This window comes from Gekko japonicus, unplaced genomic scaffold (genome assembly GCF_001447785.1).
Source record: "Gekko japonicus isolate JY-2015 unplaced genomic scaffold, Gekko_japonicus_V1.1 scaffold70, whole genome shotgun sequence".
NCBI lineage: Eukaryota > Metazoa > Chordata > Lepidosauria > Squamata > Gekkonidae > Gekko > Gekko japonicus.
This window is the reverse complement of record NW_015167529.1, coordinates 1,910,258-1,936,484: the sequence shown is the minus strand read 5'-3', so window position 1 is coordinate 1,936,484 and position 26,227 is coordinate 1,910,258. Positions and strand designations below refer to the sequence as shown.

Genomic DNA, 26,227 nt, shown 5'->3' with positions numbered 1-26,227 from the left:
TTGGTTGGTGTACCGACCACCTAACGCAGGGCCTGCAAGATGTAGCTCTTCTGCCAGGCTTTCGAATAGGAGTCGCCGCCGCTACCACCACCACCAATGGGGACCGTTTTACAGCACCGCCGGAGGTCAAGTGGCAAATAACATCAGGGGGCCACAGTAACCTCCCCTGGAATGAAAAGGGTATGTGCAATATGGAGAGAGGGTTTTAGTCACGCAGGATCCTTGGGCGTGGCCCACGTATAAATTGTTTTAAACTGTTTTATTGTATTTTATTGCACTTTGTGCCATATGGTTGTAAGCCGCCCTGAGCCCGCATGCGGGGAGGGCGGGGTATAAATAAAATTAAATAAATAAATAAATAAATAAACTATAGCTTTGTGATGATGAATAACCATCCTTAAAAAGAATAAAGCGCACATTTCTTAGTTGGAATTTGAATTAATGGTGCGTTCAAATGTCACACAGATTTCTATTTGCTCATGAAGAGCACGAACATAGCTTGTTTTCATGGTTGTACACACCCTTCATACTGGGATGCTAAACTGGGGGTGGCTCAGAAATTCAGTTTGCCTAAGTGCCTATATTTGAGCATCACCAGGAAGCTCTTAATCACACTCTGTATGCAAGGAGAGGAGAAGGGGGGGGGAGCAAAGGGAGCATGTGATCACAAAACCAAACTGTGTTTATGCCTTTCATGGACAAATAGAGGGTTGTTGTGATGTCTGAATGCAACCACTTTTTTTTTTTGATCATTGAACACAGCACTTGATACTGGTAAAATGGCAGTTTCCAGACTATGTGCAAGGCCACATTTACCTGTTACAAGAGTATTTCCACGAGAAATAGATTAATTTTAAAAACTCAAAACTCTTTTGCAGGCCCAGAGTTCTTATCCATGGAGTAGGCTGCCTGCTGCATGTATATGGATCATTCTAGGCTAGCAGTCCCACTGCGGAGACATAGCACAATTACCTGCTCTCAGAGGAGGCATCCCCAGTATTGTGTCTCATTTAGGACCACAGGGGCTGGGCTCTTCAGAGAGCAGGTAGCGTTAAATTCTCTGTGCACTAAAAGTAAACACTCTGTGTGTAAAAGTGAAGTGTCCCTAAAACTGAATTCAGAGGAAGACGTATTCTTCAGATATCAGAAGTTTAGAAAACATGGGGCTAACCAACAGCTGTAACCTTTGAGAACTCATTAATTTATATTAAAAACAGTAAACTATGGAATTTCCTCAGCAGAAGTGAATCTGCTGGGACGATCTCCTGTGCAAGCTCTGCGCTTGAGCACTGCTGTATTCTCATGCAGCTTCCAGTCATATTAACAAGCCTTGTGCCTCCAAAGAGGAGATATGGCAAAATAAAGAAATACAGTATGACCCTGAATATAAGATGACCCCCTTAAAAGTGTACTATGCACACACACACACACACACACACACACACAACCCCCCACTCTGGTTTTTTTATGGTGTAGGGGCGGGGGGGACAACAGGTCTTGCATTAAAATAAATGCTGTACCTTACCTGGTTGCTGCCGAACCTTTGCTGGGAAGATCCACCCTGCAGGAGGAACAATCAGAAAATCAGCAACTAATCACAGGAGGCTTCTGGCGCTCTGTTTCGGCATTGAGAAGTAAGGAAATAGAAAAAAAATTACCTGTGGGCAGTTGCTGCTGCTATATGTTGTACCAGAATAACTGCCCTGGAAGGGAAAACATATTTTTGGTTGGAAGCACTCTATAAATATAATATATTATAAATATATACCTCTTTGCATGTAACTTCTGGGGAGCATAAGGGCTGACTTAGGATATTGATTCAGGTGGGTAGCTATGTTGGTCTGAAGCAACAGAACAAAGTTTGAGTCCAGTAGTATCTTTAAGACCAACAGAATTCTGGGTATAAGCTTTGTGTGCATGCACACTTCTTCAGATATAGGGTTGCAACATCCCTACCTGTTGCCGGTGGGGGCCCCAGCCCACTGTCCTGAATATCCTGGTTACCCTACAGTTTTTTCTCAGATGCTAGAGCATCCCCCCCCCGCAATGTGCCCTGTGCAATGACGTAACCTCTGGGTGATGTCACTGCATTGGGCACATCGGAGCAGACGGGGCTGCTCGGGGGCAGGGCTCCCCCATCGGCCAGCTGAGTGGTGGTGGACTGGGCCCCCCCAAAAGCGGGTACACCTCCACCCCCATCAGGGGGATGACAACCCTATTAGATACATTGAAACAGACTTCACCAACCATTACATATGGGGGGAATAGTTGCCAGGAATGGCTAATTAGTGTAAAGGTACATAAGTAACTGAGCAATAAGTATAGTTAAGATTGGATTACAGCAGTTGGTAAAACCTAGTGAATGGCAGGAAATTAGCATACATAAAAGAGTTAACAGATGGGAGAACTGAGTGACTTAGCATATGTAGTAAGATAAGAACCCGATATCTCTGTTGAACCATGGGGGTTCCATTGTCCTGAGTGTTGTAATCAGCAATCTCCCATTCTAGTCTGTTTCTAAAATTGCCTTTGCAATAAAACAGCCACTTTGAGGTTCCCCACTGACTGTCCTTGGAGGTTGAAATGTTCTTCTACAGGTTTCTCAATTTTGTGATTTTTGATGTCAGATTCCTTCCACATATCACATACCACCCATGTTTAAAAACCAGTCCTAAGGGGTGCACTGAGAGACGTGAAGCTAAATTCATTCCTAAGAGCAAAATCTACATGAATCTCTACCATTAGCTGAATGTAGCACGTCATATAGAAAACAATGTTTGCAGCATGAATCCAACTTTATACTAGCTTCAGATAACCCACCGATTACCCTCCATTCGCACATGCCTAGTGCACATATGAAAGCTCCCACCATCATCCTATTATTATCCAAATGTCTCAAACCATGTGAAAGAGCCATACCCCATCACAAGGATTGCGGTTTCCTTGAGAACTGGAACCGCCCTGTGGAAAATCAGAAAGAAAATATCCATTACGGTCTCTTCATTTTAAGGAATTCTATCAATCAAGATAAATTTGATCTGGCAAGGAATCATGTATGTACAAGTGAGTTCTCTGTGTTGGATTGTTGGTCACACAGTCCCTCCAGTACGCACATCACCCTCTTGCCCTCTGTGGGGCATGAGTACACTGGAAGACACCAACTGGCCAACAGCCATGACGATAATAAATTATACAATCGACCTTTTGAAGCTGCAGTAGGGCATGGAAAATAGCATCTCTTCTCAATGAAGCCTGGCATCCCTGTCCCTCTGTGCCTTTTCTGTTATGGCACAACTGACGACAAACCTCTAACTCTCCCAATTTAGCTGGGAGCGCAACAGTTTTTAGAGATCTGTCATGAACCGCATACTCCCATTGTCCTGATTTTAAATTATTTTTTTCTTTGTTTGGTTTGGGTTTTTTTTTTTTAAACACATTATTTATATTTTTGGCCAAGTGCAGACCTCCAGAAAGCAGGCAGCATAAAACAGCTGCCTACAAAAATGGCATACAACTCTTTATTGCTGTGACCTTGCAGTGATGCAACACCCCGCTCCCCACAACCTAGTGTTTTTGATCCCATGGAACTGGGCCCAGTGGCTGTGCAAGCAGACCTTTCTCCTTCCCATAGCCCCCCTCTGCCCCCCTGCAAAGTTTGCCAGGGATCACAGGGTGAGTTTTAGAGAGGTGTCTCTTCACCTGGCTGCTTCCATAGCCTTGCTGCCATGATGACCCACCCTAGAAAACAAACCAATGAAAATATCTATTTGTTTAAGAAACGTTTGCCCCTCCGTTCTGCCTCAAGGGCACCCAGAATGGCTAACAAAATTTAAAGCAGCTTGACAGACAAAGTGACAAAACAACAAAATTACAAAAGTAGCCCGAAAAGCTATCATAGGCTGCGGTCACACGGAACAGAAGCCACACAAGTGAGACGGAAAACAGGCGGAGTTTCCGGGCGCGATCTCACCAGCACATCTGGGAAGCGTAGCACTCCCGTGGCTCAACCGAGGCTTCCAGCCGAAACTGCGTGGCAAAAAACTAGTACCTTGGAGGTACTAGTTTCCGGAAACTGCGGGGCAAGGGCAGAATACGTGGAAACTAATTGGGATGTTAAAAATAATTTACTTTGCTTTGATAATTATTAACAACAGAATACGAAAAAGGAATTGACTGAATAGATAGCTATAATGTTACCTGAAAAATTGACAGTGAATATGAATATGTAGTAATTGAAGAACTGGAAAAAAGATGTTTTAATGCAATCTAAGAAATGAGTAGTAAAAGGGACAAGCAGGGGGTGGGAGCATTGCGGGAGGTCAAGAGAAGGGGGGGGGAGAAGATATGAGAAAAGGATATATGTTGAAAGAAAAGTTGTAATATTGAACATGTTGGTATATCCGAATAATAAAAAGTTTGTTATAAAGTATCACGATACCATTACCATAAAGGTAATATCTAAAAAATACAAAAGTTGATGCCAAATAACTGCTCAGGTATAAAATTCCCTTCATAGGATAAAACCGTGAAATGAGAGATCAAAAGGAAAGAAACCAGTAGTCAGAACACCAATTCAAATTGCAGCAAAGCAGAGTTAAGTTTACATTAAAAACCCTCAAGAATAACAACTTTTATCAATTTCCAGAAGGCCAACAACAAAGAAGTCAAACGAGCTATTCATGGCAACTATGAATATGGCCTGAAGGCCACCACAGAGTGCCCTCCCCTCAAGCTCACCAATATGACTTCACTCCACGCAGGCCTGCAGAGCAGGGCAGCAGTAAATGGCCCTAAGTTGTGGGTAGGTACATATGGGTCCCACAGACTGGTCCCACAGACACCCCAGTCCCAGTCTGATTAGGGCTATAAAAGTCAATACCAGATGTTTGAACTGGTGCTGGAAACAAACTGGTACAGTACTTTTGATGTAACACTGGGGAGAGATGCTCACCCAGATGAGTCCCAGTCCACAAACTTGCTGCCCTATTTTGCATCACATGAAGTTTCCAAACCATTTCTGAAGACACCTGCACATGGTGTGTAACACATCACTGTCACCATTTCCACTTTCTACAGGAATGGGCACCATTGGCAGATGAGCCTAAGTTGTAGCAAAGCACCACCAGCAATCTCTTCCACCTGTTTCTCAAGCAGAGGAGCTGGTTCCAGTAGTATCCTGAGACTGTGAACCTGACCATTCATGGGGAACACAACCTTCTTCATAAACCTAATCCCGAATCAGGTCTGTCTTGTTGGGGCTAAGCTTAATTTCTCCAGAACCTTTAAGAATGACAAGCAAAGCAACAATTTTGCAATAGGAAGACTTTTATAGAAAGATCTGCTTTACCTGGTTGCTTCCATAACTTCCACCCTGGAATGCAAATAAAAATATTTTATTTTGCCAGAACCTTTAAAAATGACAAGCTAAGCACCAGTTGCAGAAGGTCTGTAATAAGAGGAGACTTGTAGAGAGATCTGCTTTACCTGGTTGCTTCCATAACTTGGCTGGAACGATGATCCGCCCTGCAAGGGAAAACATTATTTCCCTCAAATTAGGACCTTTTAAAATGGAAAAGCATGTAGTAGCTGTAATAAAAGAAAATGAGATATAGGTACTTGAAAAGCAGCTGTACCTGACTACTTCCATAGTTTTGTTGGGATGATGAGCCACCCTAGAAGGCAAACAATTACAAATATTTCATTATATTCCAAAACTTTTTGGCTAGCTTAGAAGCCTTTTTAGATTAACTGCAATAGAATGAGCTGAACTGAAAGATCTCCTTTACCGTATTGCTTCCATAACTTTGTTGAGATGTTGATCCACCCTACAAAGGAAATAAGAAAAAAAAAACTTTTTTGTGGATTGATACCTTTAAAAGTAGAAAAGGTACGCAGTACTCTTAGTTCGAATAGAACTGAATGAGACACAAGCCCTGTTCATCTCTTCAGGTTGTGTTCTCAGAATGCCCAGAGGGGACGAATAGGATTGTGCCCACTGACTTCCACCTCTGTGCATTCTGTAGGAAGTATGAAGCAAATGAACATTCACAAGCTCTTTCACGGAACTGGACGCCTTGCAAAAAGCAGGGTCAGCGACTGCCTTTGTTGATCCTATGTATAGTCATAGCTTCTGCAGAGTGGTGGGACAGGTCCAGTGGGCAATTTGAAGATGGGAATAAGGCAATGGGAATTTATCAGGATTTTTTCACATTAAAAGGCAAAGAACAACCAGCAAAATATACTTTATTATGCATCAGAACTTGTAAGAATGATAAGCAAAACAGTAGTTCTAGAAGTGTAATACACTGAGATATAAAGAGAAGGGATTTTTTTTACCTGGCTACTTCCATAATTTTGTTGAGATGAGGATGATCCACCCTGCTGGGAAATGAATACAAAGCAGAATTTTAATTCAAAACATAAAATACATTTCATCCAACATACTTAAAATAATAGATGGTAGGTGTACCTCCTGGCCAACCAAAATAGTTTTTAGAGATAAAGCTCAAGCACTAGATGTGGGGTTTCCTTAGACCAGGGGTGTCAAACTCACGTGTTATGAGGGCCGGATCTGACATAAATGAGACCTTGTTGGGCCGGGCCATGTGTGTCATAAAATGTAATGCCAGGTATCGGAGATATAAACTTTGTAAAGGACACAAACACAAAGGGTTTTTTTAAACTTAAAATAAAAACATGCTTAAAACATTAGCACTCTTGCAATATTTTGTTTATTTAACAGTGTCTGATAACTGACACCTCTTGCTCTGAATTATTGAATCAAAATGTCTGTGCTGTTGCAAACTTGAGTATGCTGTTCAGGTGTGTATCTGTAAGCTGCAAATCTACAATTATGCAGCAGCAGCAGAACTGGAAAAAGAAGCAGAAGACAGCCAGTTCCACTGCGGTCCTGATAGAGACCCTCCGGGGGCCTGATCCTGCCCCCAGGCCGCATGTTTGACACCCCTGCCTTAGACAGCACAATTTTGCATATGAAGGGACTGAATCCACAAATGTGATCCATGGACGAAAGGTTAAATGTGTGCAATTCTGTCACACAACAATTCTAACTACTGGGTTGGATCCCATGATGAGTCAGCAAAAGGGGCTGTCAGTCGTGGATCTTTCCCTTTCCCACAGCAGTCCTTTCTGACCCTGGGAAAATTTGTTCCCAAGGTCTCAGGGCTCATGTGAGTCACACCGCTGGGAGATGTCAGTGGGGAAAAGGAGGGGAAATCACCTTTTTTGTCTTCCATCAGGGAAGCTTCACTGATGAAAGAAAGAAGGAATAATTTTGCTCCCTCCCCACTCCCTTCTGACCCTTGTGGCTAATACACTTTCTTCAGAAAGGACTGTAGGGGAGGGGCACAGGAAAGATCCATGGTTCTTGGGACAGTGGATTGCAGGATCCAACCCATAAGAGGTGGTTTAGAGAAAGTGTTTCGAAACCGAAAACTTACCTGTTTGCAAGTATTGCCATCATAAGTGTACCCCTGAGGAAGAAATAATCAATCATTATTTTCTTTGAAAAAGAAAAGTATAACATCATATCTGGGAGCTTTTTATTTCATAATTTGTTTCTCCTAAATGAAGAAGAAGAAGAGATTGGATTTATATCCCACCCTTCACTTGGAGTCTCAGACCGGCTTACAAACACCTTTCCCTTCCCCTCCCCACAACAGACACCCTGTGCAGTAGGTGGGGCTGAGAGAGCTCTTTCAAGAACTGCCCTTTCAAGGACAGCTCTTGTCAGAACTATGGCTTGCCCAAGGTCATCCAGCAGCTACAAGTGGAGGAGTGGGGAATCAAACCTGGTTTTCCCAGATTAGAGTCTGCACACTTAACCACTACACCAAACTGGCTGTAAATGAAGAAGGGGTTGTGCCAATTAATTAAACTGCTACTAACTGGAGATTAGTTGTCAAGGTGAGAAATAGTTTTTCCTAGTGAAAGAAGCAAGTTTAGGTCATTACTTTGATCGGCAGAGCATGGAAATATACCCCAAAGATACAACAGCTGGCCAGAGTGCTCTGAATCAGACAGTAGGAGCTGTTCTGGGAAAATTTAAGATTTGGCAGGAGGTTATAAGTTTGGCTTTGAAGGTGTAGGTGGTTTCCATGTGGTGATAAGCTTGTGTGGTTTCTCTGTGGCAGTTTCCTTGCCCCAGTCACTCAGCAGCAGCCATCCCTGGGCCACTAAAACTTTTCCATTTTTTCTAAAAAAATTGTCAATTTCCTATAATTATATCAATGTACTGTTATAACAATAAGCATGTCCTGTGAATTCCAGCTTTCTCTCTTTTCTTTTTTTTTAAGTAAGACTCTAGCCTCTTCCATTGTGGAGATTCCTTTCCCCCTTCATATCTCCATAACAGAAGTTCCAAAAGCTTCCTGTTCTTTTTTTTTTTAATGAAAGCTAGGAATTCACGGAAGCTGTTACATTTACTGTTATAACTATCTCTCTATAAATATAAATGCCAGTTGGGGTGGCAAAGTTCTATGCCCGGCAAAATCAGTTCGCTCCCTGATATGTCACTCAGAAGCTGTCCCTATTCACTAGCTGCGTTGCTTGAGTTCTCTCCCACCCAGTGCAGCCTAGGCCACTCTTCTCTGATTGGGCCTGCATTTCAAGGTCATTTGCATATGGAAGCTGACTGGACTTCATTCCGCACCTCAAACTCCCCCTCCCCTGCAAGACAGTTGGAACTGTCAGTTGCTTATGCGACCTGGTGTATTCTGAGGTAAAATATGTCCTCACTCACAACCCCCTTCAAAAGAAACAAACCCAATAATACAACCATGCCATACCACAAAAAAGACAGATCACACCACAAGCAGAATACTACAAGGCAAAAAAAAAGCTCTGGTACTAATTCAAAGTGCTGGGGATGAGTTGCGTTCTGGCAGGGGATGCTGTGAGCGTAGAAAATGATTTATTGAGAGAGTAGTGTTTTGGGAAATCTTTAGGAATTGTTTGGTGCATTTACCATAGGGCACCCACCCAGAGCCTCTGGCAAAATAGAGATATGGAGACTTTTCCATCCTCCTTTGCATCAATTTGTCTTTGTTGGCAATGGCAACCCTAGGCCTGCAAGCACTCTCAGGGTGACTTCATGCCTCCTGACTGGCATGGCATCACTAGCCCTGGCTGCTTGCTCCTGTTTAGCAGGAGCATCCCAATGGAAGCTGCCTGGGTGATTTCGGACCAGCCACAGACTTTCTGCCTAACCTACCTTACAGGGTTGCTGTACAGATCACAAAGCCGAAGAGAATGAAGTAAGCTGCTTTGCTCCCCGCTAATGAGAAAGACAGAATTTTGCCTAGGAAGAGGCTGCTGAGAGGGGAGGAGATAAAGCTGCCAACTTTAGGTATGGAAATTCCTGGAGATTTGAAGGGTGGAACGCGGAGAGGGTGAGGGGACCTCAGACAGGTACAATGCCATAGACTCCACCCTGCAAACCAGCCATGTCCTCCTGGGGAACGATTGTTGCCAATCTTGGCCCAGCGGCCATCAAACCATTCTCTTCAACCCCCTGCTGTGCAGCTGACTTTCCCCTAGGGTTGCCAATCTCCAGGTGGGACCTGGAGATCTCCCGCTGTTACAATTGATCTCCAGATTATAGATATCAGTTCCCCTGGAGAAAATGGCTGCTTTGGAGGGTAGGCCCTATGGCATTACACCCTGCTGAGTCCTTCTGCCCCCTCCCCAATACTGCCCTCCACAGGATCCACCATTCAAATCTCCGGGTATTTCCGTAGTTAGAGCTGGCGACCCTCAGTGCCTGTTGGTAGGCAACTAAGCTTGGTCCTGTCACCTATTTTGGCCTTTGGGAGAAAACTCATTGGGGCCAGTACTGATAGGGTTGCCAACTCCAGATGGAAAATTCCTGGAGATTTGAGGGATGGAGCCTGGAGAGGGTGAGGTTTCAGGAGGGGTGGGATCTCAGACAGGTACAATGTCATAGACTTCATCCATCAAACCAGCCAGTCCATCCTGGTGAACCATTGTTGCCAATCTCCAGGTGGGGGCTGGAGATCAATCAGAATTACAACTGCTCTCCAGGAGAGAGGGGGGAGGAGATGGAAAGCTGAAGTCAGGGGGCAGATAACGGTAGGTTGACAATTGGCTGGGAGGGAGATAGGGTTGCCAACTCCAGGTTGGGAAATTCCTGGAGATTTGAGGGATGGAGCCTGGAGAGGGTGGGGTTTGAGGAGGGGTTGGATCTCAGACAGGTAGAATGCCATAGACTCCACCCTCCAAACCAGCCAATCTCCAGGTGAGGGATGGAGATCACTCAAAATTACAACTGCTCTTCAGGTAGCAGAGATAAGTTCCTCTGGAGAAAATGGTGGACTCTGTCATTATACCCTGCTGAGGGCACCACAGCAAATTGACATTGTGTGCCCAAAGCCAGGGCACTCTCCCCGAGCCTCTTTCTAGATCTCATTGTATGTATTTCCACAACGGGCCTTATTCCTAGTATATCAATATAAGGATGTAAAATCAACAAGTTTTAAAAAATACAAAAAGTTCCATGGTAGCAAGAGGAGAAAAATAGCCACAGCAGAGACAGAGTCAGGGGGAAAGGCCGCCACACAGGAGGAAGAATCCAAATTTTCCTGTTCACACAGCAGCCATCCTGACTGTACTGTGATATTTCCCAAAATATTGCAGGAAAGCAGGTTTGAGAAAGATCAGAGAAAAGCTGGGGAAACTTCAGTAGGTTCACAACTGAGCCCTGGCCTGGCAGGGAAAGGAGCGGGATAAAAATCGAATAAATAATAGTAACAACAGAGTGCTGTCCTGATACGTTATAAACCTGCCTGAGACCACATTTTCCTGAGGCATATACAGTACGAAACCTAACATCTCATAACTCCTATTATATGCTTTTTCTGAAGTAAACTTTGTTCTTGTTCACTTTAAAACGTAAACCATCTCATGCCTGTCAGTTTCACCTCAGTTAACAATCCAGGCTTGGGTAGGTTTATACTCAGGCCTAGATCCTATCCCCTTGAGCCACTTTTTAATTTCCCACTTGGAATCCCAGTGCAGTGGGGTAGGTGGGAAACTGCATGGTGACATAAGGGAAAATTTCTAGCCCCTAGGAAATCCATCATGGTTACTATTATTCATGCAAAAATTATTACAATATAATGAATTTTGAAGAATTCCACTCATCAAAATGATCGGAATGGACATGGTATTGGTATGATAATATAATTTTGTCTACATACATTGAAAAAAAATAAACTCTCTTCACAATTAGGGAACTTGGCATAATTTTAGTACATTTTCCTGTTATTGTTAGATTGCACTGTTCCTCAAAAACTCTATGTCAGGGTTTTTACTCACCTGGCCACAAGGCCTGCCACCACCATAACTTGAGGATCCGGTACTGCCACCATAATTTGAGGATCCAGTACTGCCACCATAATTTGAGGATCCGGTACTGCCACCATAATTTGAGGAACCACGGCCACCACCAACTGTAGTAGAGGAGCCACTGCCACCAAATGAAGTAGAGGATCCACCCTGTTGAAAAATGTAAAATACTGCTCAATTAGTAATGGAATTATTTTCTGGTATGTCGGGTGGGATCCTTAAGCATAATAATGAAGGGACCTTCTCATTAGAGGATTGAGGGTGTTCTTCATGTGGGTTACTCCTCCCATCTGCTCCAAGAGGAAGGACTTGATATTTTAAATGAACAGTTGGCTCATCTACCTCCATCCACCAATAAGAGAGTAAGTTTGATATTCTTTTCTCCATTAGTGGATAGTTAACATCTTGCTGTGTGAATCATGCTATAGGAAGCTGTTATAAATAATACTTCTCCCCAAAAGGAGCATCAGGAGATGCACATGTCAAAACATCTTGTAATGCCACACAAAGGAGGAAGCAGAAGATTATGTGGCTGTGCTACATGTTTCTTCTAATAGAGTGTTAGGGCAGCAAAGATCTGGTCAAGTCAGTTATTACATTTGTGGGGAATGGCAGATATAATGACTCCTAAACTGTATAACTACAAGCTCTAATCCACCTGGATATAGTGGCCTTGGTCAATTTCTGGTTTTAACTGGGGTGGGGGCAAGAAGAGAGTTTCCATTTCTAAACTCAGCAGTCCTGCAAATGTAGATTTTTAAGACTCTTCTCAATCCAGTCTAGCCCATTCCTTCTTAAGAGGGCAGTTCAGCTTTGGGGGGAAAGTGGGCAATACCAGTTCTTGATTCCTGTGGAAAGTTAAATAAATTAAGTATAAGAAATGAATCAGTCTTAAGTATCACTCTGATTTGCTGGAAATGCAGAATTCCTTCTGAATGGGTAGTGCCATAGTTTCAGTAGTCTACCTGTAGAAGTAATGGCTACTGGAGAGCCAATGTTTAGAAACAAGGATACAAAAAGGAACGGCTGAAACTGATTTTTGACACCTTATCCAAGAAAGGAACCTGCAGGAAGCTTTTAATGTGCAGGTGAGGTGACAGTGGTCAGGAGTACTGACTGGTGTTTTACTGTGCAATACCAAGATATCCACACTCTTGTAGATTAGATTACTGCTATGCACTGTATGTGGGGCTGCCCTTGAAGACTGTCCTGAAGCCACAATTGATACAGAATGCTGCAGCCAGAGTATTGACTAGGGGCGTGCACTCAGATCTACCTGAGTAAAAAATATACCCAAATACCTCATCAGTATTTTTGGGGTGTATTTTGGCTTCCCAAATGTATCCAGGTTTTCTTGGGAAAACCAGGAAAAAATCCTGAGAAAATCCCAGATATATTCGGGAATTACTGGTAGATCTGAAAACAGTGGAGAGGCGGGAGCAAATTACCAAGCCAGCCCCAGGAGGAGGCTGGCTTTTTTTAACTGGTATTTTTCTTCTCCAGGTCTATTGGACCTAAAAAGAGTTATGATTTCCAAAAAATCCCGGACCCAAATACCATACTGGTATTGGGATCCAGGATTTTTCGGAAATACCGATCCCCCCCCCCCAATCCAATAGACCCGGACTGAAAAATACTGATTTTAAAAAATTGCTCACCCCTAGTATTGATTTGAGTGTGTCATAGGGATTGTATCACTCCAGTTTTGTTCCGTATACACTGGCTTCCAATTTACTTCTGGCCTCAATTCAAGGTGCTGATGTTGAATTTTAAAGCCTTGTACCACCTGGGACCAACATACCTTACGGACTGCCTTCTCCCATATGAACCTACACATACATTCTGGTAATCTTCGGAAGCCCTGCTCCAGTTGCCCCCACCATCTAAAGCTAGATGGGTGGCAACCCGTGACAGGACCTTCTTAGAACTTTGGAATTCCCTCCTCAGGCAGATTCGTCTGTCTCCCTCTTTCAGTGTCTTTCTCCAGCAGGTGAAGACTTTTTTGTTTCATCTGACATACCCACAATAAGGGTTACTGGCCCTTCTTCTGATGTTGTTTGTTTATAGGTTTTTAAATGAATTATTTTATAATGTTAAGTATATTTTAATTGCTCAAATATTTTATTTTTTAAATCTTTGCTTACTTGTGGACCCTCATTGAGTGGAAAGGTAGCATTAAAATGTTTCAAATAAATAAATAAGTCCACTGAAGTCACTGGGCTTAGAAGAGTGTGACTCTGCTTAGGTTTGCACTGTTGGGTGTATTTGAGCTCTAACCCTGTGCAAATAAAGGACAAAATCCCCATAATGTTTTAAAATGGAAGAACTTATTCCCTTTTCACTGCATAAACTAGGGAGAGCTCATCTTGATTTTCAAAAAATCCTGAAAAGGAAGCTTTGAGGTGGAAAGGCCCGCACAGGAGACTTTGGGGTTATTGTGATGTTTAGGGTATCTACAGTTTCTACTCATTTTCAAAGAAATCTTGTAGTAAATAGCATTGTGGATCTTATCCCTCTTTGTCTGCTTCCATGTGTATTTGCTATGCTATTATCCATTCAGATCAGCACACACTCCCTGCAAACAAACAGACTGGAGCATGTAGCAATTGACACATCCCTTGAAGGTCCTGCTAACTGATACTGTGACTGAATTCTGCAACTGACTGCCTTGAGCTACTAAACTCTGGCAGTAGGATCTGCCAATTCATTACTTATTACTATTTAGATGTACAATATCACTTTGAAAAGACTCATGGATCAGTGATTCCAGTTAGTTAGCTACTACTAGGAAGATGTGGTCTGAATTCTATGTAGAGAGCAGTATGTGAATATGATACTCAATTTCAGGTGCCTCTTATGAAGGATAATAAACAGCTACCCGGAGAAGGGCTAAAAGGAGTAGAATGAAGCTCCTCCTATTCTAGAACCTGTGAAGGGTGTCTAAACTGATGTTTTAAGGGGACAAAAGAAAATTAAGTAGTGTTTCTTTGAACCAAAATAATTAAAACCCTGGCAAAAGGAGAGGTTAGTGAGATCCCATGAAACTTGTCTGATATAGGCTCAGGTTATTGAATGTACAGGTTATTGAAATAACTGTATAGAAGGCAAAACGGTTACAGAACCAAACACAAGGAGAACCTGTAGAACTAGCATAATTTTCCAAGGTAATTGTTTTTGGTTTCAAAGTTCCAGACAACTTCTTAACTTGTGAAGGTCTTGGTACAGCTACCCCATGTTCTGCCTAAACAGGGTGTTTGAGGGATCTAGGAAATCCCAAAACCTTCCAAGTGGACATCCCCATCATGGCTTGATATATGTTCCTTAGTCCACTCTTCTGTCTCAGCCAGTGGATTTGAGACAGGATGTGTGTGTGTGGGGGGTAGAAATGGGCCTTGCTTGCCCATTTACCCCTGTTTTGCTTAATCCATCTAAAAACCCCTGGGTGTAAGAATTTAACATATAATGGGTGGGGGGAGGAGAGTGGATTTATACCCCACCCTTCACTTGGAGTCTCAGAACGGCTTACTAACTCCTTTTCCTTCCCCTCCCCACAACAGACACCCTGTAAAGTAGGTGGGACTGAGAGAGCTCTTCTGAGAACTGCCCTTTCAAGGACAGCTCTCACAGAACTATGGCTTGCCCAAGGTCATCCAGCAGCTGCAAGCGGAGGAGTAGGGAATCAAACCCGGTCCTCCCAGATTAGAGTCTGCACACTTAACCACTACACCAAACTGTAAGGGCTAAACTATATCATATGCTTATTTACAACCTATCTCTGGATTCACCAGTTTGGTCAGTCAGACGTCAGTTCCAAGACGTCTCAGAAGCCTTTAAAAAGCCTCAGAAGTTGATTTAGCTGGCAAAGGGCACCATGGGTGGATGAGGGAGCTCCTGTTTCCTACCCAGTTTTTTTGTCTTGAGTCCAAAGAACCCCCAGTAGGAAGTTATTCGCAAATAGCTTCCCACTGGAGGCTAGGGAGAGGGGAAGTAGGAACCCTCTCTTCCGCCCATGCTGCCCATTATTACCAAAATCAGCTTCTAAGGCTTCCAAAGTGGTATTCTTGGAGCTGGTGTGAATCTGATTAAAGTGGTGAACTCTGAGACAACTTGTAAGCAAACCTATCATGTAGTTTAGCCCTAAGCCCCTCTGATACACAGGGAACATCTGGCTTCACTGGAGGAGAGGTATTATACCCAAGTTGGAATAAGCTACTCCCATTTCACATTCCTCCCTTATATATAGGACTGTTTTCCTACAATGTGTGTGGTTAGGGCTGACACACTGTGATTTCTGACCTCACAGCCATAGACATGTTTGGCCCATTTCTGGTTGTGTCCAGACAGGCAGGTTGCCGCAGCAGTATCCTGCGGAGTAAAAAGCCACTGGAGTTAGGTGTGCTTCACAGCATTCACACCGGTTCCGCAATGCCAGCTGCATTGGGTAGTCGGCCCATGAGGGCCGGTTCACATTGCTACCACGCCACCGGCACGGAGCCATGGCTGGTGCGCCCCTCTGATTGGTTGGGTTGCTGAAAACAGCATACTGCCATGCTGGAACAGGAGGGGGGGATCACACGGCTCCTGCACTTCCATAGCGCACCTGTGTGTTCAGATGCCCGAAAAGATGTCACGGAAGCGGGGGTGATCACACGGCTCCTGCGCTTCCATAGCGCACCTGTGTGTTCAGACGCCAGAAAAGATGTCACGGAAGCACCTCACCTGGAAAACCATCAAATTTTCCCGGTGGCTGTTTAAGGCATATGGGAGTCATTTTGCAACAAGATAGGGACGGATGGCTGCCAAGTGCCAGATGTGTGTGTCTGATCATGCCACTTTGATCCGGGGGCATGGGGTGCTATGCTGAACCAAATTGCCTGTGTGATCACAACCTCTGACCTCACAGCCATGAGGAAAATAGGAATGAAGAACTAAAAAAGCAAGTAAAACAGGGGCATGAAACAATTAGATATATGGGGGGAAAGGAAGAACACAAGATTTTGAGAGAAAGTTGTTGAACAAGCTGAGAAGCAAAGATTGTTGCTAGGCAATCTGAAGCCAGCTAATGCTATCCAAGTATTACTTAGTGGTGTTTCGCTCACATATAGTTGCTCCATTTGTGGTAGATTTCAAGTAAGTTAATTATTAAGTAAAAACCTAAGTTGTGAAATTTTCCAAAGCAGGATGTGATTGTCTCAAAGCTTCCAGTGTTTTTGCTGGTGTCTGATATGTACATAGGCATTTCATTTCATTGCAGAGTCTAGAATGTAGTGCTAAGATATAAATACAAAACTACTGAGCGTTTCCATCTCCCCTCCCCCACCTACACCTCTGATATGTCAAGAGACATATCTCTTCACCTCTGCCCCTGGCATGTTCAATGCTTCCATCAGAAAAGGTCAGAGTTGGGGCATTCAAAGACCCTTAACAATAACAGGAAAACTATGTAGCACTCAGTGGGATTTTCTCAGTTATCCAGTAGTGACCACTACTACCAGTGATTGGCCAGCCTTGGATCCAACTCTGTGAGTATACTTGCTTTGATGTTCTCATCTTATCCAGTTAGAAATGACAGACATATAGAAAGTGGTTGTGTTCATATATTTCCAGCTACATGAGGAAGCACACGTGCAAACTAGTGCTGTGTATGTGGTTCTTTCCCCTGAAACTGTTGCCAGGACGATGCACAAAAAGTCCCCTGAGAAAACCAATGATCACACTTATCAGCTTTTCTCAGGAGTAGGGGATGGATTTAGCTCCTGCTATTCCTTTCTTCCTGCCAATGAATGCTTTGTAAAAGAGGGCTGTTATGAATATAAACCCTTGAACTGCACATGCATACATTTGGATCAAAGCTTTTGTGTAGGAGAAGATTGCTGTTATGGAGAAACTAGAACACGGGAGGAACCCTCCCATGTTAAAGGGTGCCCTTCCCAGAAACCAGAGTGGCAACTGGCATGGGAAGAAGCTGCATCGTGAGCTCCTCCCATGGAAGTTCAGGTTGTCACAAGCTGCAGCAGCTCCTTCACTATGAAGATAGCATCTAAAAGGGCCCTCTGTAGTCCTAGTGAAATCAGTAGGACATGCTTCAAGATATTATCTATCTAGGTACTGATAGATAATTTACCTGTGACCCATAAGAACTGCTGCTCTGTGATGTGGAAGACTGCATACTCTGGAAAGAAAACAGAAATTGAACAGTTTTGGTCTGCAAAATTCACAAGATTTACATGTGTTTTTTAATACATGGTGATGAAAAAGTGTGTGAAAATGTACAACATATGCCTTGTACTAAGTCACACCATTTGTCCATCTATATTTTCTGCTCTGACTGGTAGTAGCTCTCTAGAATTTCAGGCAAAGAAAGATCCTTCCCATCACTTAATATCTGACCGCTTAACTGGTCATGTGTCAGGTACTGAACCCGGGACCTACTGCATGCAAAATATTTGTTTTACCACAAAACCATGGCCCCTTTCTAAATCTTTCATTGGTTCATCTAGCCAGAGACTCTTTCAGAGTTCTTTTCAGCACCTTTTGCCTAATATCATTTAACTGGTGATACTAGGAACTAAACCAAGGAGCTTACACATGGAAAACCTATGTTCTATCGCACCATGATTCCTCTCTAACCTTAGCTGCATGTTTTTCTTTGGACAAGTAGGGGGAAAAGGCTTCTCCAATCTAACAGGGGTGGAAGAGACAGAAATTATCTGCCTCACACCAGACACCATAGATTTTTATCCTTCTGCTTCCTAAAAACAAATGGAAGATGAGATTTTAGCCCAGTGATCCCAAATATGTAGTTTGTAGGCACCGTGGTACATACTGATGTATTTCCTGGTGCCCATTCACTTCTTCTCAGAAGTGCTATTTCCCCAAAGCAAGAAGCTGCCTTATACTGAGTCAGACCTTTGGTCCATCAAAGTCAGTATTGTCTACTGAGACTGGCTGCAACTCTCCAGCATCTCAGGTGGAGGACATTCACATCACCTACTGCCTGGTCCTTTAAAAACAAACAAACTGGAGATGTCAGGGATTGAACCTGGGAGCTTCTGCATGCCAAGCAGATGTTCTTCAACTGAGCCACAGCCCCTCCCCACAGTCATGGCTTTCCTCTACTGCAATGGAGCAGGAGCTGCTTCAGAAGCCTGTAATCACCTTTGTATCAGCAGGGAGTGCCCATTTGGATGCACTTCCCTGTCAAGGGAGGATGCTTGTCTTTGAACCTACAACAAGCTTCTAGGCATTAAGAAATCTAGTGATATACATCCCTATATGAACCAGTCGTTATTCTTGTATGTTTCATTAGGAGGTCTTGGTAAAGTGATAATACAGAACACATGTTTCTTACATCTGCCTCACAGGGGGAAAAAAAGAGTCAGGTTTTGTTCTTGAAACCCACAATCATGCTTTGAATGTGTTTACCTGTTTACAGGCTTGGATGTTGTAGGAGGATGAAGTCTATAAAAGAAAAAGAGAACCCCAAAGCCATTATTTCCTGAATAGAAAATTACTGTGTTAAGTTATCGCAATATGTTTAAAGCTCTGTTAGCATGCATTTGATTAGAATAGGGAGAGCCACGATGAATTACCTTTATGCAACCCAATACGAAAAAATGACTCAGAATTAAATAATGGAATGATCATAAATCAAGCATTACAGTTTATGCATAATCCAAATTATACATCTTTGAGATTTATATGCTTGGGGAATTTCCTCAGTAGTGATACACTACTACAGAAATCTATACACTGGGTGATATATCAATGTGGAATTTTTTTTTCTTACAACATGGAAGCATTTTTGGTATAGCTATCAGGAGGAGGGAATAAAATATTTTGGAATACACATCAGTTGACCACCTATATCCCATATAATTTATGCACATAACCTTCTGGGTACAGAAGTAAATCATCAGCATGGACTGATAAAACTTGACCTCTCTCAATTGTCAGGGGCTCAAAAGATCATATGAAAACCCGTTGTTGGTTGCTGCACATGCACAAATCAGGCCCAATCATGTATTTGTACCAATCCACTACTAAATTCAGTTGAGATCAAGAGTGAATTTACTGAGTTCAGAAGCAGCTAGTGTTTAATATAACCTCTGAGCAAAACACAGAAAAATCAGTTCAGGCTTACCCAAATCCTTATCAACCTTAATGTGCACAAATAATTAATTAATAATTATTGTATGGCATTGTGTATAGAGTCCTAAGATTGTTTGGCAGCCAGAAGTTCTAGCCCTTTTAGCATTATGCACCACTAGGTGGCAAACTTGACTTGTTTTTAAGGCCAAAGATGTTTCTGAGGTGGTTTGCCATTGCCTACCTCTGCATCACAACCCTGGTATTCCGTGGAGGTCTCCCTTCCAAATACTAGCCAAAGCCAACCCATCTTAGCTTCCAATGTGCACAGAATTGTGTGAACATGAGTTCTTCTGAGATGCAATCAACTCTGAGTTGAATGAAACAGTTCTTACCTTATCACAGACCCGCACATTTGGGCCACTCTGAGGAAAAATAAACCAGTGGAAACCATTTTAAAAGAGAAGACAGTTTAAATGTAATACGTATGGCAATTATTTTCAAACTGTGGGTTGGGATGTAAAAGTGGGTCACAGCCCTTTGCAAGTGGATCATGATGAATTGAGGCTACCAGAGCTATAGCAGATAATTCTGCAGAAAAATCTTAAATATTGTAAAGGTGAATACCCAGAAATCTAACACTTGTACTGGTCTGGGGGGGGGGACCCATGGTCAACAAGGAAGATGAACACAGAAAGAGAGGTAAAATTGTAGCCCTAGACTCTCTTTGCTGTTAACGATATCAAGCAAATATGAAGCTTGTTTTCTGATTACATTACGGTTATCAATTGACTAAATTTAAGTCTCCTGTAGTACTATCAGATACCCACAATACCACAGTCAGGGGTGAGGAATAGATGGAGCAGTGGTTTACACGATGAGATTTGCCAGCAGCAAAATTTGGGAAGTAGTTGTGGGGAGCTTGACTACTACTCTCTCAATTCCTCATCCAAGTATTCATCAAACAGCTAAATGCTGTTCTTTTTAGGGATGCTGAAAATTTCACCGCAAAACAACTGTTGACCTTATAACCTTAGTTCGTTATTTAGTTTTGTATTCATATATCTTAAAACATCATAATCATATTACATGCTAATTTGCTGTTCAGCCTCTGCCTTTCATTCCAATGTATTTGGAAAAGTGTGCATGCACATGAAAGCTTATACCTTGAATAAACCTTTGTTGGTCTTAAAGGTGCCACTGGACTCAAAATTGTCAAATTGACTCTGTTTGAAGGTGGCAATCAAATGTGAGCCAATCACTTGGTCTGTTTGGTTCATGCCAAGCGGCCACAAACACCTGCTGAATCGATTTTCACAACTGCAAAGTTCACAGTAGACAGCTGTGATTAGGGTCACTATTTGGACAAACACTGAAGGGTAGGATTTTATTGAAATACAACATTTATTGATGACTGATTTATTTGATTATAGCTACCTGAATGGTAATACGGATGCCACTTTGGGGTTGTAAACTCTGTAGGGGGAAAAGTAGTAGATTACCAAGCTGTATTAGCTGTAGGATGTCCTGTCATGATTTGTACAGAGATTTCCTGAGATGATCATTTAAAAGTGGTAGTAGTAGTAGAAGAAAAAGAGTTGGTTTATATCCCACCCTTCACTCTGAATCTCAGAGCAGCTTACAATCTCCTTCCCTTCCTCTCCCCACAATAGACACCCTGTGAGGTAGGTGGGGCTTTTAGGTTCCAGAAATACCTGGGGAGATTCAGCCATAGAAAAGTAAAGTAAAGGTAAAGGTTTCCTTGCTCGAAAGCCAGTCGAATCCGACTCTAGGGTTGCGGTGCTCATCTCCGTTTCAAAGCCAAAGAGCCAGCGCTGTCCGAAGATGTTTCCGTGGTCATGTGACCGGCATGACTAAACACCAAGGCGCACGGAACGGTACCTATTTATCTACTTGCAATTTCTTGCTTTCGAACTGCTAAGTTGGCAGGAGCTGGAACTAGAGACGGGAGCTCACTCCATCATGCGGCACACCTGGGTCTCGAACTGCTGAACTACCGATCTTCCACAGCCTGCAGTTCAGTGTCTTAACCACTTGAGCCACCGCAGCTCCTTCAACTATAGAACTGAACACTAAATAAAGGACAAGATCCCAAGCTTGTCTAAATGGCTCCTGAGCAGTGAGCCACTTACACTGAGATCCTATGCAGTTAATCCAGGCTAAATTCACTGAAATCCATGCACTTAGACTGGAGTAGCTCTGCATAGGATTGCACTGTTGTTCTGTAAACTCCACTTTCCATTAGTTACGACAGATGGACTCACATTCTATCTGTATCTGAAGAAGTGAGCAGTGACTCATGAAAGCTCATGTCCGCCCACAAATTTTGTTAGTCTTTAAGGTACTACTGGACTCTTGCTCTTTTCTCCTAGCCATTAATTGTTACTATGAAGGTATACATGCTAAAAAAAGATTCAAAGGATCGTCATACCTGGGTCTGTACTTTGCCGCCATATTGAGTGCTCTGCAGAGGAAACAGAAGCAAATTTGCTTGCATTAAGGAAATGGTGTGATTATGAATATTGCATTCTTTCTCTTATTTTGCAAACTTAACAGAACCCCATTCCAAAAGCTTCCTGTGACTCAGTTGCAGAACCTGACTCACCAACCTGACTTATTATGTATTAGCTCTCAGTAATACAAAGTGGCAAATTAATATTGGAGTCAGTTTTTCTTCAGAGATTTACACCAGCTAAACATTCGGGTATTACATGCTCCTGAGCATTTGACAGATGTAGAAATCTGGCATTTTGTGAAGAATTAGGCACCATGAGAATGTCAACATTCCTTTTTTTAAATGCAGTTTTATCGTTTTTATGGCACATTAGTGAAACTTGTTACATGCATTTACTTCCAGGTACACCAGTGGAAAAGCAGAGTAAATCTCCAGGAACTGGAATCAGACCATTCCAAAAGCTTCCTGTGACTCAGTTGCAGAACCTGACTCACCAACCTGACTTATTATGTATTAGCGCTCAGTAATACTAAGTGGCAAATTAATATTGGAGTCAGTTTTTCTTCAGAGATTTACACCAGCTAAACATTCGGGTATTACATGCTCCTGAGCATTTGACAGATGTAGAAATCTGGCATTTTGTGAAGAATTAGGCACCATGAGAATGTCAACATTCATTTTTTAAATGCAGTTTTATCGTTTTTATGGCTGCCCGTGCACATTAGTGAAACTTGTTACATGCATTTACTTCCAGGTGAACCAGTGGAAAAGCAGAGTGAATCTCCAGGAACTGGAATCAGAAGAGCCAGAGGTGGCACATGAAACAGCCATATGTGGCTTTCAGGCCACGGAGGGCACACCACTGGTTTAAAACAATAAACTTGGCAATCTCTTCTCACTTCATTCCTCACTTTACATCTTACAGTGAAGTCTCTGCACCAACGGCTCCTGAATCTGCTCTAAATAAAGTAGTGGAGGAATGCTTACCTGAATATGCTTATAGTGAGAGTTGGCAAGTTGCTAAAAGGAAATCAAAATTAATTTCATTCATACTGTATGTCCGCACACAGCATAATTATTGTCATATGTATGATGTTATACTATGGATGTGATTGGCACACAGGGGCCAGGGAATGTTCCTTCTCAAAATAACCAGGGTAATAATAGGATTGACTGTTGACAGGAAGTACCAGCAGGGATTGGGCAAGTTTGATAAGTCTGGGTTTTCTTGGCTGACTTGCTCCCTGGACACTTTTTTATTTAAGGATAACACCTACTGGCTTCTATGTAAAAGCTACTAATGGTGGAAAGTGCCGTCAAGATGCAGCCGACTTATAGCAACCCCCCGTGGGGTTTTCAAGGCAAGAGACAAACAGAGGGGGTTTGCCATTGCCTGCCTTTGCATAGCATCCCTGGGCTTCCTTGGTGGTCTCCCATCCAAGTAGTAACCAAGGCTTAGCTTTCAAGATATGATGAGATCAGGCTTCATTTCGAATAATGTGTACAATTCTAGTTGCCTTATCTCAAAAAGATCTTGCAGAGCTGGGGGGAACAGAACAGGACAGCCAAGACCATTAAGTGGCTGGAGAATTTTCCTATGAGGAAAGGCTGAAGAGTCTTAGAGCTTCAGTTTTTTTGGGTGGAGGCTAAATTGGGACATGATAGAATTGTACTACAACTGGTTGAGGAAAATAAGAGGGAACTTCTTCTTCTTCTTCCATAACACTAGAATTTGGATACACCCAAATAAGTTGATGGGTAATAGATTCATGGCATATAAAAAGGAGTACTCAAGTTTAAACTATAGAATGAATTCATGGCATATAAAAAGAAGTACTCGAGCTTAAACTGTAGAATTCACTGCCAGTGGAGATAGTGATGGGCAGTTGTAAAAGGGTATTAGCTAGATTCATGGAGGCTAGGTCAATCCATGACGTCTAGCTATAATGACTAAAGGGAACCTCCACACCTAGAGACTGTAAATCTTAGAATACCACCGCTAGGAGGCTACAACAGACCTCTACGTCCTGTTTACTAGCCCTTTCGGGCAACTGGCTGGCCTATGAAACAGGATACTGGATAGTAGGAGGCTACAACAGACCTCTACGTCCTGGCTGACCTATGAAACAGGATACTGGATAAGGATGCTAGATCCAGGTTGGTAAATTCCTGGAGATTTGGGGGTGGGGCCTGGGGAGAACAGGGATCTCAGTGGGGTACAAGGCCACAGAGTCCATCCTCCAAAGCATCCATTTTCTCCAAGGGAACTGATCTCTGTAGTCTGGAGATGAGCTGTGATTTCAGGAGATCACCAGGCCCCACCTGGAGACTGGCATCCACTTGACTAGATGAACCACTGGTCTGATCTAGCGGGATGTTGTTACCCATGCACTAGATAGACTGTACATATCATGGGCTTGCACATGGTTTATGTGACAGATGTGTGTGTGTGTATGTGTGTGTGAGAGGAATGAAATATAAGCTGTCTCCCATATCCTAGCATGCTTAAAGCATACATACCGGAGAAACTATGCAAAATGGTATATAGTAAAGGCTGGTTCCCAAAGTTCCCAGTTATATAATAACTCTTGAAAACATAAGTTGTGCATTTTATGCACATAACATATTGTTCCCGATTAAAATGAAATTTAGTAGGAGAGCAGTGTCAGAAAGCGATCGAAATGTATTCACACATTACAGGTCCACAGGCACCTGGGAATAAATTTCATTATGACTAGAAATCTAATGTGCGAATTGCCCTGGGTAGTTTTAGGGTAGAACAAGGAAAGCAAAAGCATCCTTACCGCTGTGATTGAAGTACGCTGTAAAGAAAACACATCCCTCATAAGTTCGCCAAATAACTACTTTTGGAAAAAAAAGTTACATCTGACTAGGTGACTTCCACTTAGTTGCTCAGCTGGATGTCATATTCATGAAAGCTTTAAGGAGCACTACAGGAATGAATTAATGAATGGAGTTTTGTAAAAGAACTTACTTCTGGTGGGTAGGGCTTGCTAGGAGGATACTGAAAAGTCTGCCAAAAAACAAAACAACCAAGTTAAATTGTTTTGAAATTAAATCACTGGAATTTTTTGTATGGCACTGATTTGTTCTGCCCCATATCATTTTGATTCAGAAAAGGAATGCATGGAAAGAAAAATAGAGGAAGGAGAAAAGGAAATTTCAACTAAGAAAAAAAAAGTGTCAGAAAACAAACAAACCAGTCAGGCCATTCAGAAACTTAGATTTATCTGGAAATGATACTTCACCAAAGTAATTGTGCCAAATGATAAAATAAAAATCCACTTGATGTGAACATTGGGTTTATACCCTGTGGTTAAACTCCAAAAAAAGAAAAAAGAAAAAGAAAGAAAGAAACTTAGATTTGTCCCTAACATCTGGAAAAAGATAAAAAAAATATTAGAAGGACAAATACATCAATACACCTGAAACAAATTATTCTCTTTCTCCAGATTTCTAATTTTAATAAATTTTATCAATTCGTTCCATTTTACAAATTAATGGTATTGTCCAGTTCCATTAGATGAATTATTATTTTGCCACTGCAGCCAATGGGAAAAGAATATTGCACCCTGACAGTCAACAGGAAGGAGGGTTTGTACCCAGAAGCTCTGATCCAACATCAAGCACACAACTACTATCAGCATCACTAGCTAATGAACAATTATAATAGTGGATGAATATCACAATGCAGATACAGGTAGGCTTACCAAGGTCCGGCGGGGGATTCGTATTTCTTGCCAGGAGCCTTGCCGCGGGGACGGCTCCACGCGCTGCACCCGCCGTCGCCAGGATGTGACGCTCCGCGTCGCTCTGGCAATGGGGCTGTTTGGGAAATATGAATCCCCCGCCGGACCTTGGTAAGCCTAGATACAGGTGTGTATTTTGCATCCACATTGGTAGCATATGCAGATGGCTTCTTCTGTGAGTGGATCTCTCTTGCTGAATTGTGGGGGTGGAGGGAGAGATAGGAAAGGCAATGTGGCAATGGCTGTTGCTTCCCCAGACTTACAGTGCCAAGCTTAGCAGAGTTACACCCACTGACTTCAATGGGTTTAGTAGGGTGTAACACTGCAAAGCCTGGTACTGTTAGTCTTGCACCAGAGTGGGAGGTGCTGTGCCTCTGCATGAGATTCTAAGGCCCATAGCCTATGTGCTACTGTGATTGTCAAAGTGTTTTATATAAAGACTTGGAGAATGGCCCATTGTGGGAAGAAATACAACGAACTCTAGAAGGAAGCTCCAGGTGAGTGTCCC

The 26,227-nt window shown here is 42.7% G+C and overlaps 1 protein-coding gene across 1 annotated transcript in view; it reads right to left on the bottom strand.

The window, feature by feature from the left end:
- LOC107112232 (hornerin-like) overlaps positions 1–26,227 on the bottom strand; it is a 115,938-nt gene that overhangs the window by 56,841 nt on the left and 32,870 nt on the right. Inside the window, exons 10-26 of the mRNA XM_015413329.1 lie at positions 24,945–24,983; positions 22,937–22,969; positions 21,926–21,958; positions 19,869–19,898; positions 18,811–18,846; positions 17,510–17,557; positions 11,356–11,535; positions 7,461–7,493; positions 6,337–6,381; positions 5,787–5,825; positions 5,634–5,672; positions 5,485–5,523; positions 5,348–5,371; positions 3,700–3,738; positions 2,920–2,961; positions 1,659–1,703; positions 1,526–1,561 (exon numbers count right to left, since the gene is read on the bottom strand). Of these exons, the coding sequence (XP_015268815.1) occupies positions 1,526–1,561; positions 1,659–1,703; positions 2,920–2,961; positions 3,700–3,738; positions 5,348–5,371; positions 5,485–5,523; positions 5,634–5,672; positions 5,787–5,825; positions 6,337–6,381; positions 7,461–7,493; positions 11,356–11,535; positions 17,510–17,557; positions 18,811–18,846; positions 19,869–19,898; positions 21,926–21,958; positions 22,937–22,969; positions 24,945–24,983 (780 nt within the window). The remainder of the gene's footprint in view (positions 1–1,525; positions 1,562–1,658; positions 1,704–2,919; positions 2,962–3,699; positions 3,739–5,347; positions 5,372–5,484; positions 5,524–5,633; positions 5,673–5,786; positions 5,826–6,336; positions 6,382–7,460; positions 7,494–11,355; positions 11,536–17,509; positions 17,558–18,810; positions 18,847–19,868; positions 19,899–21,925; positions 21,959–22,936; positions 22,970–24,944; positions 24,984–26,227) is intronic.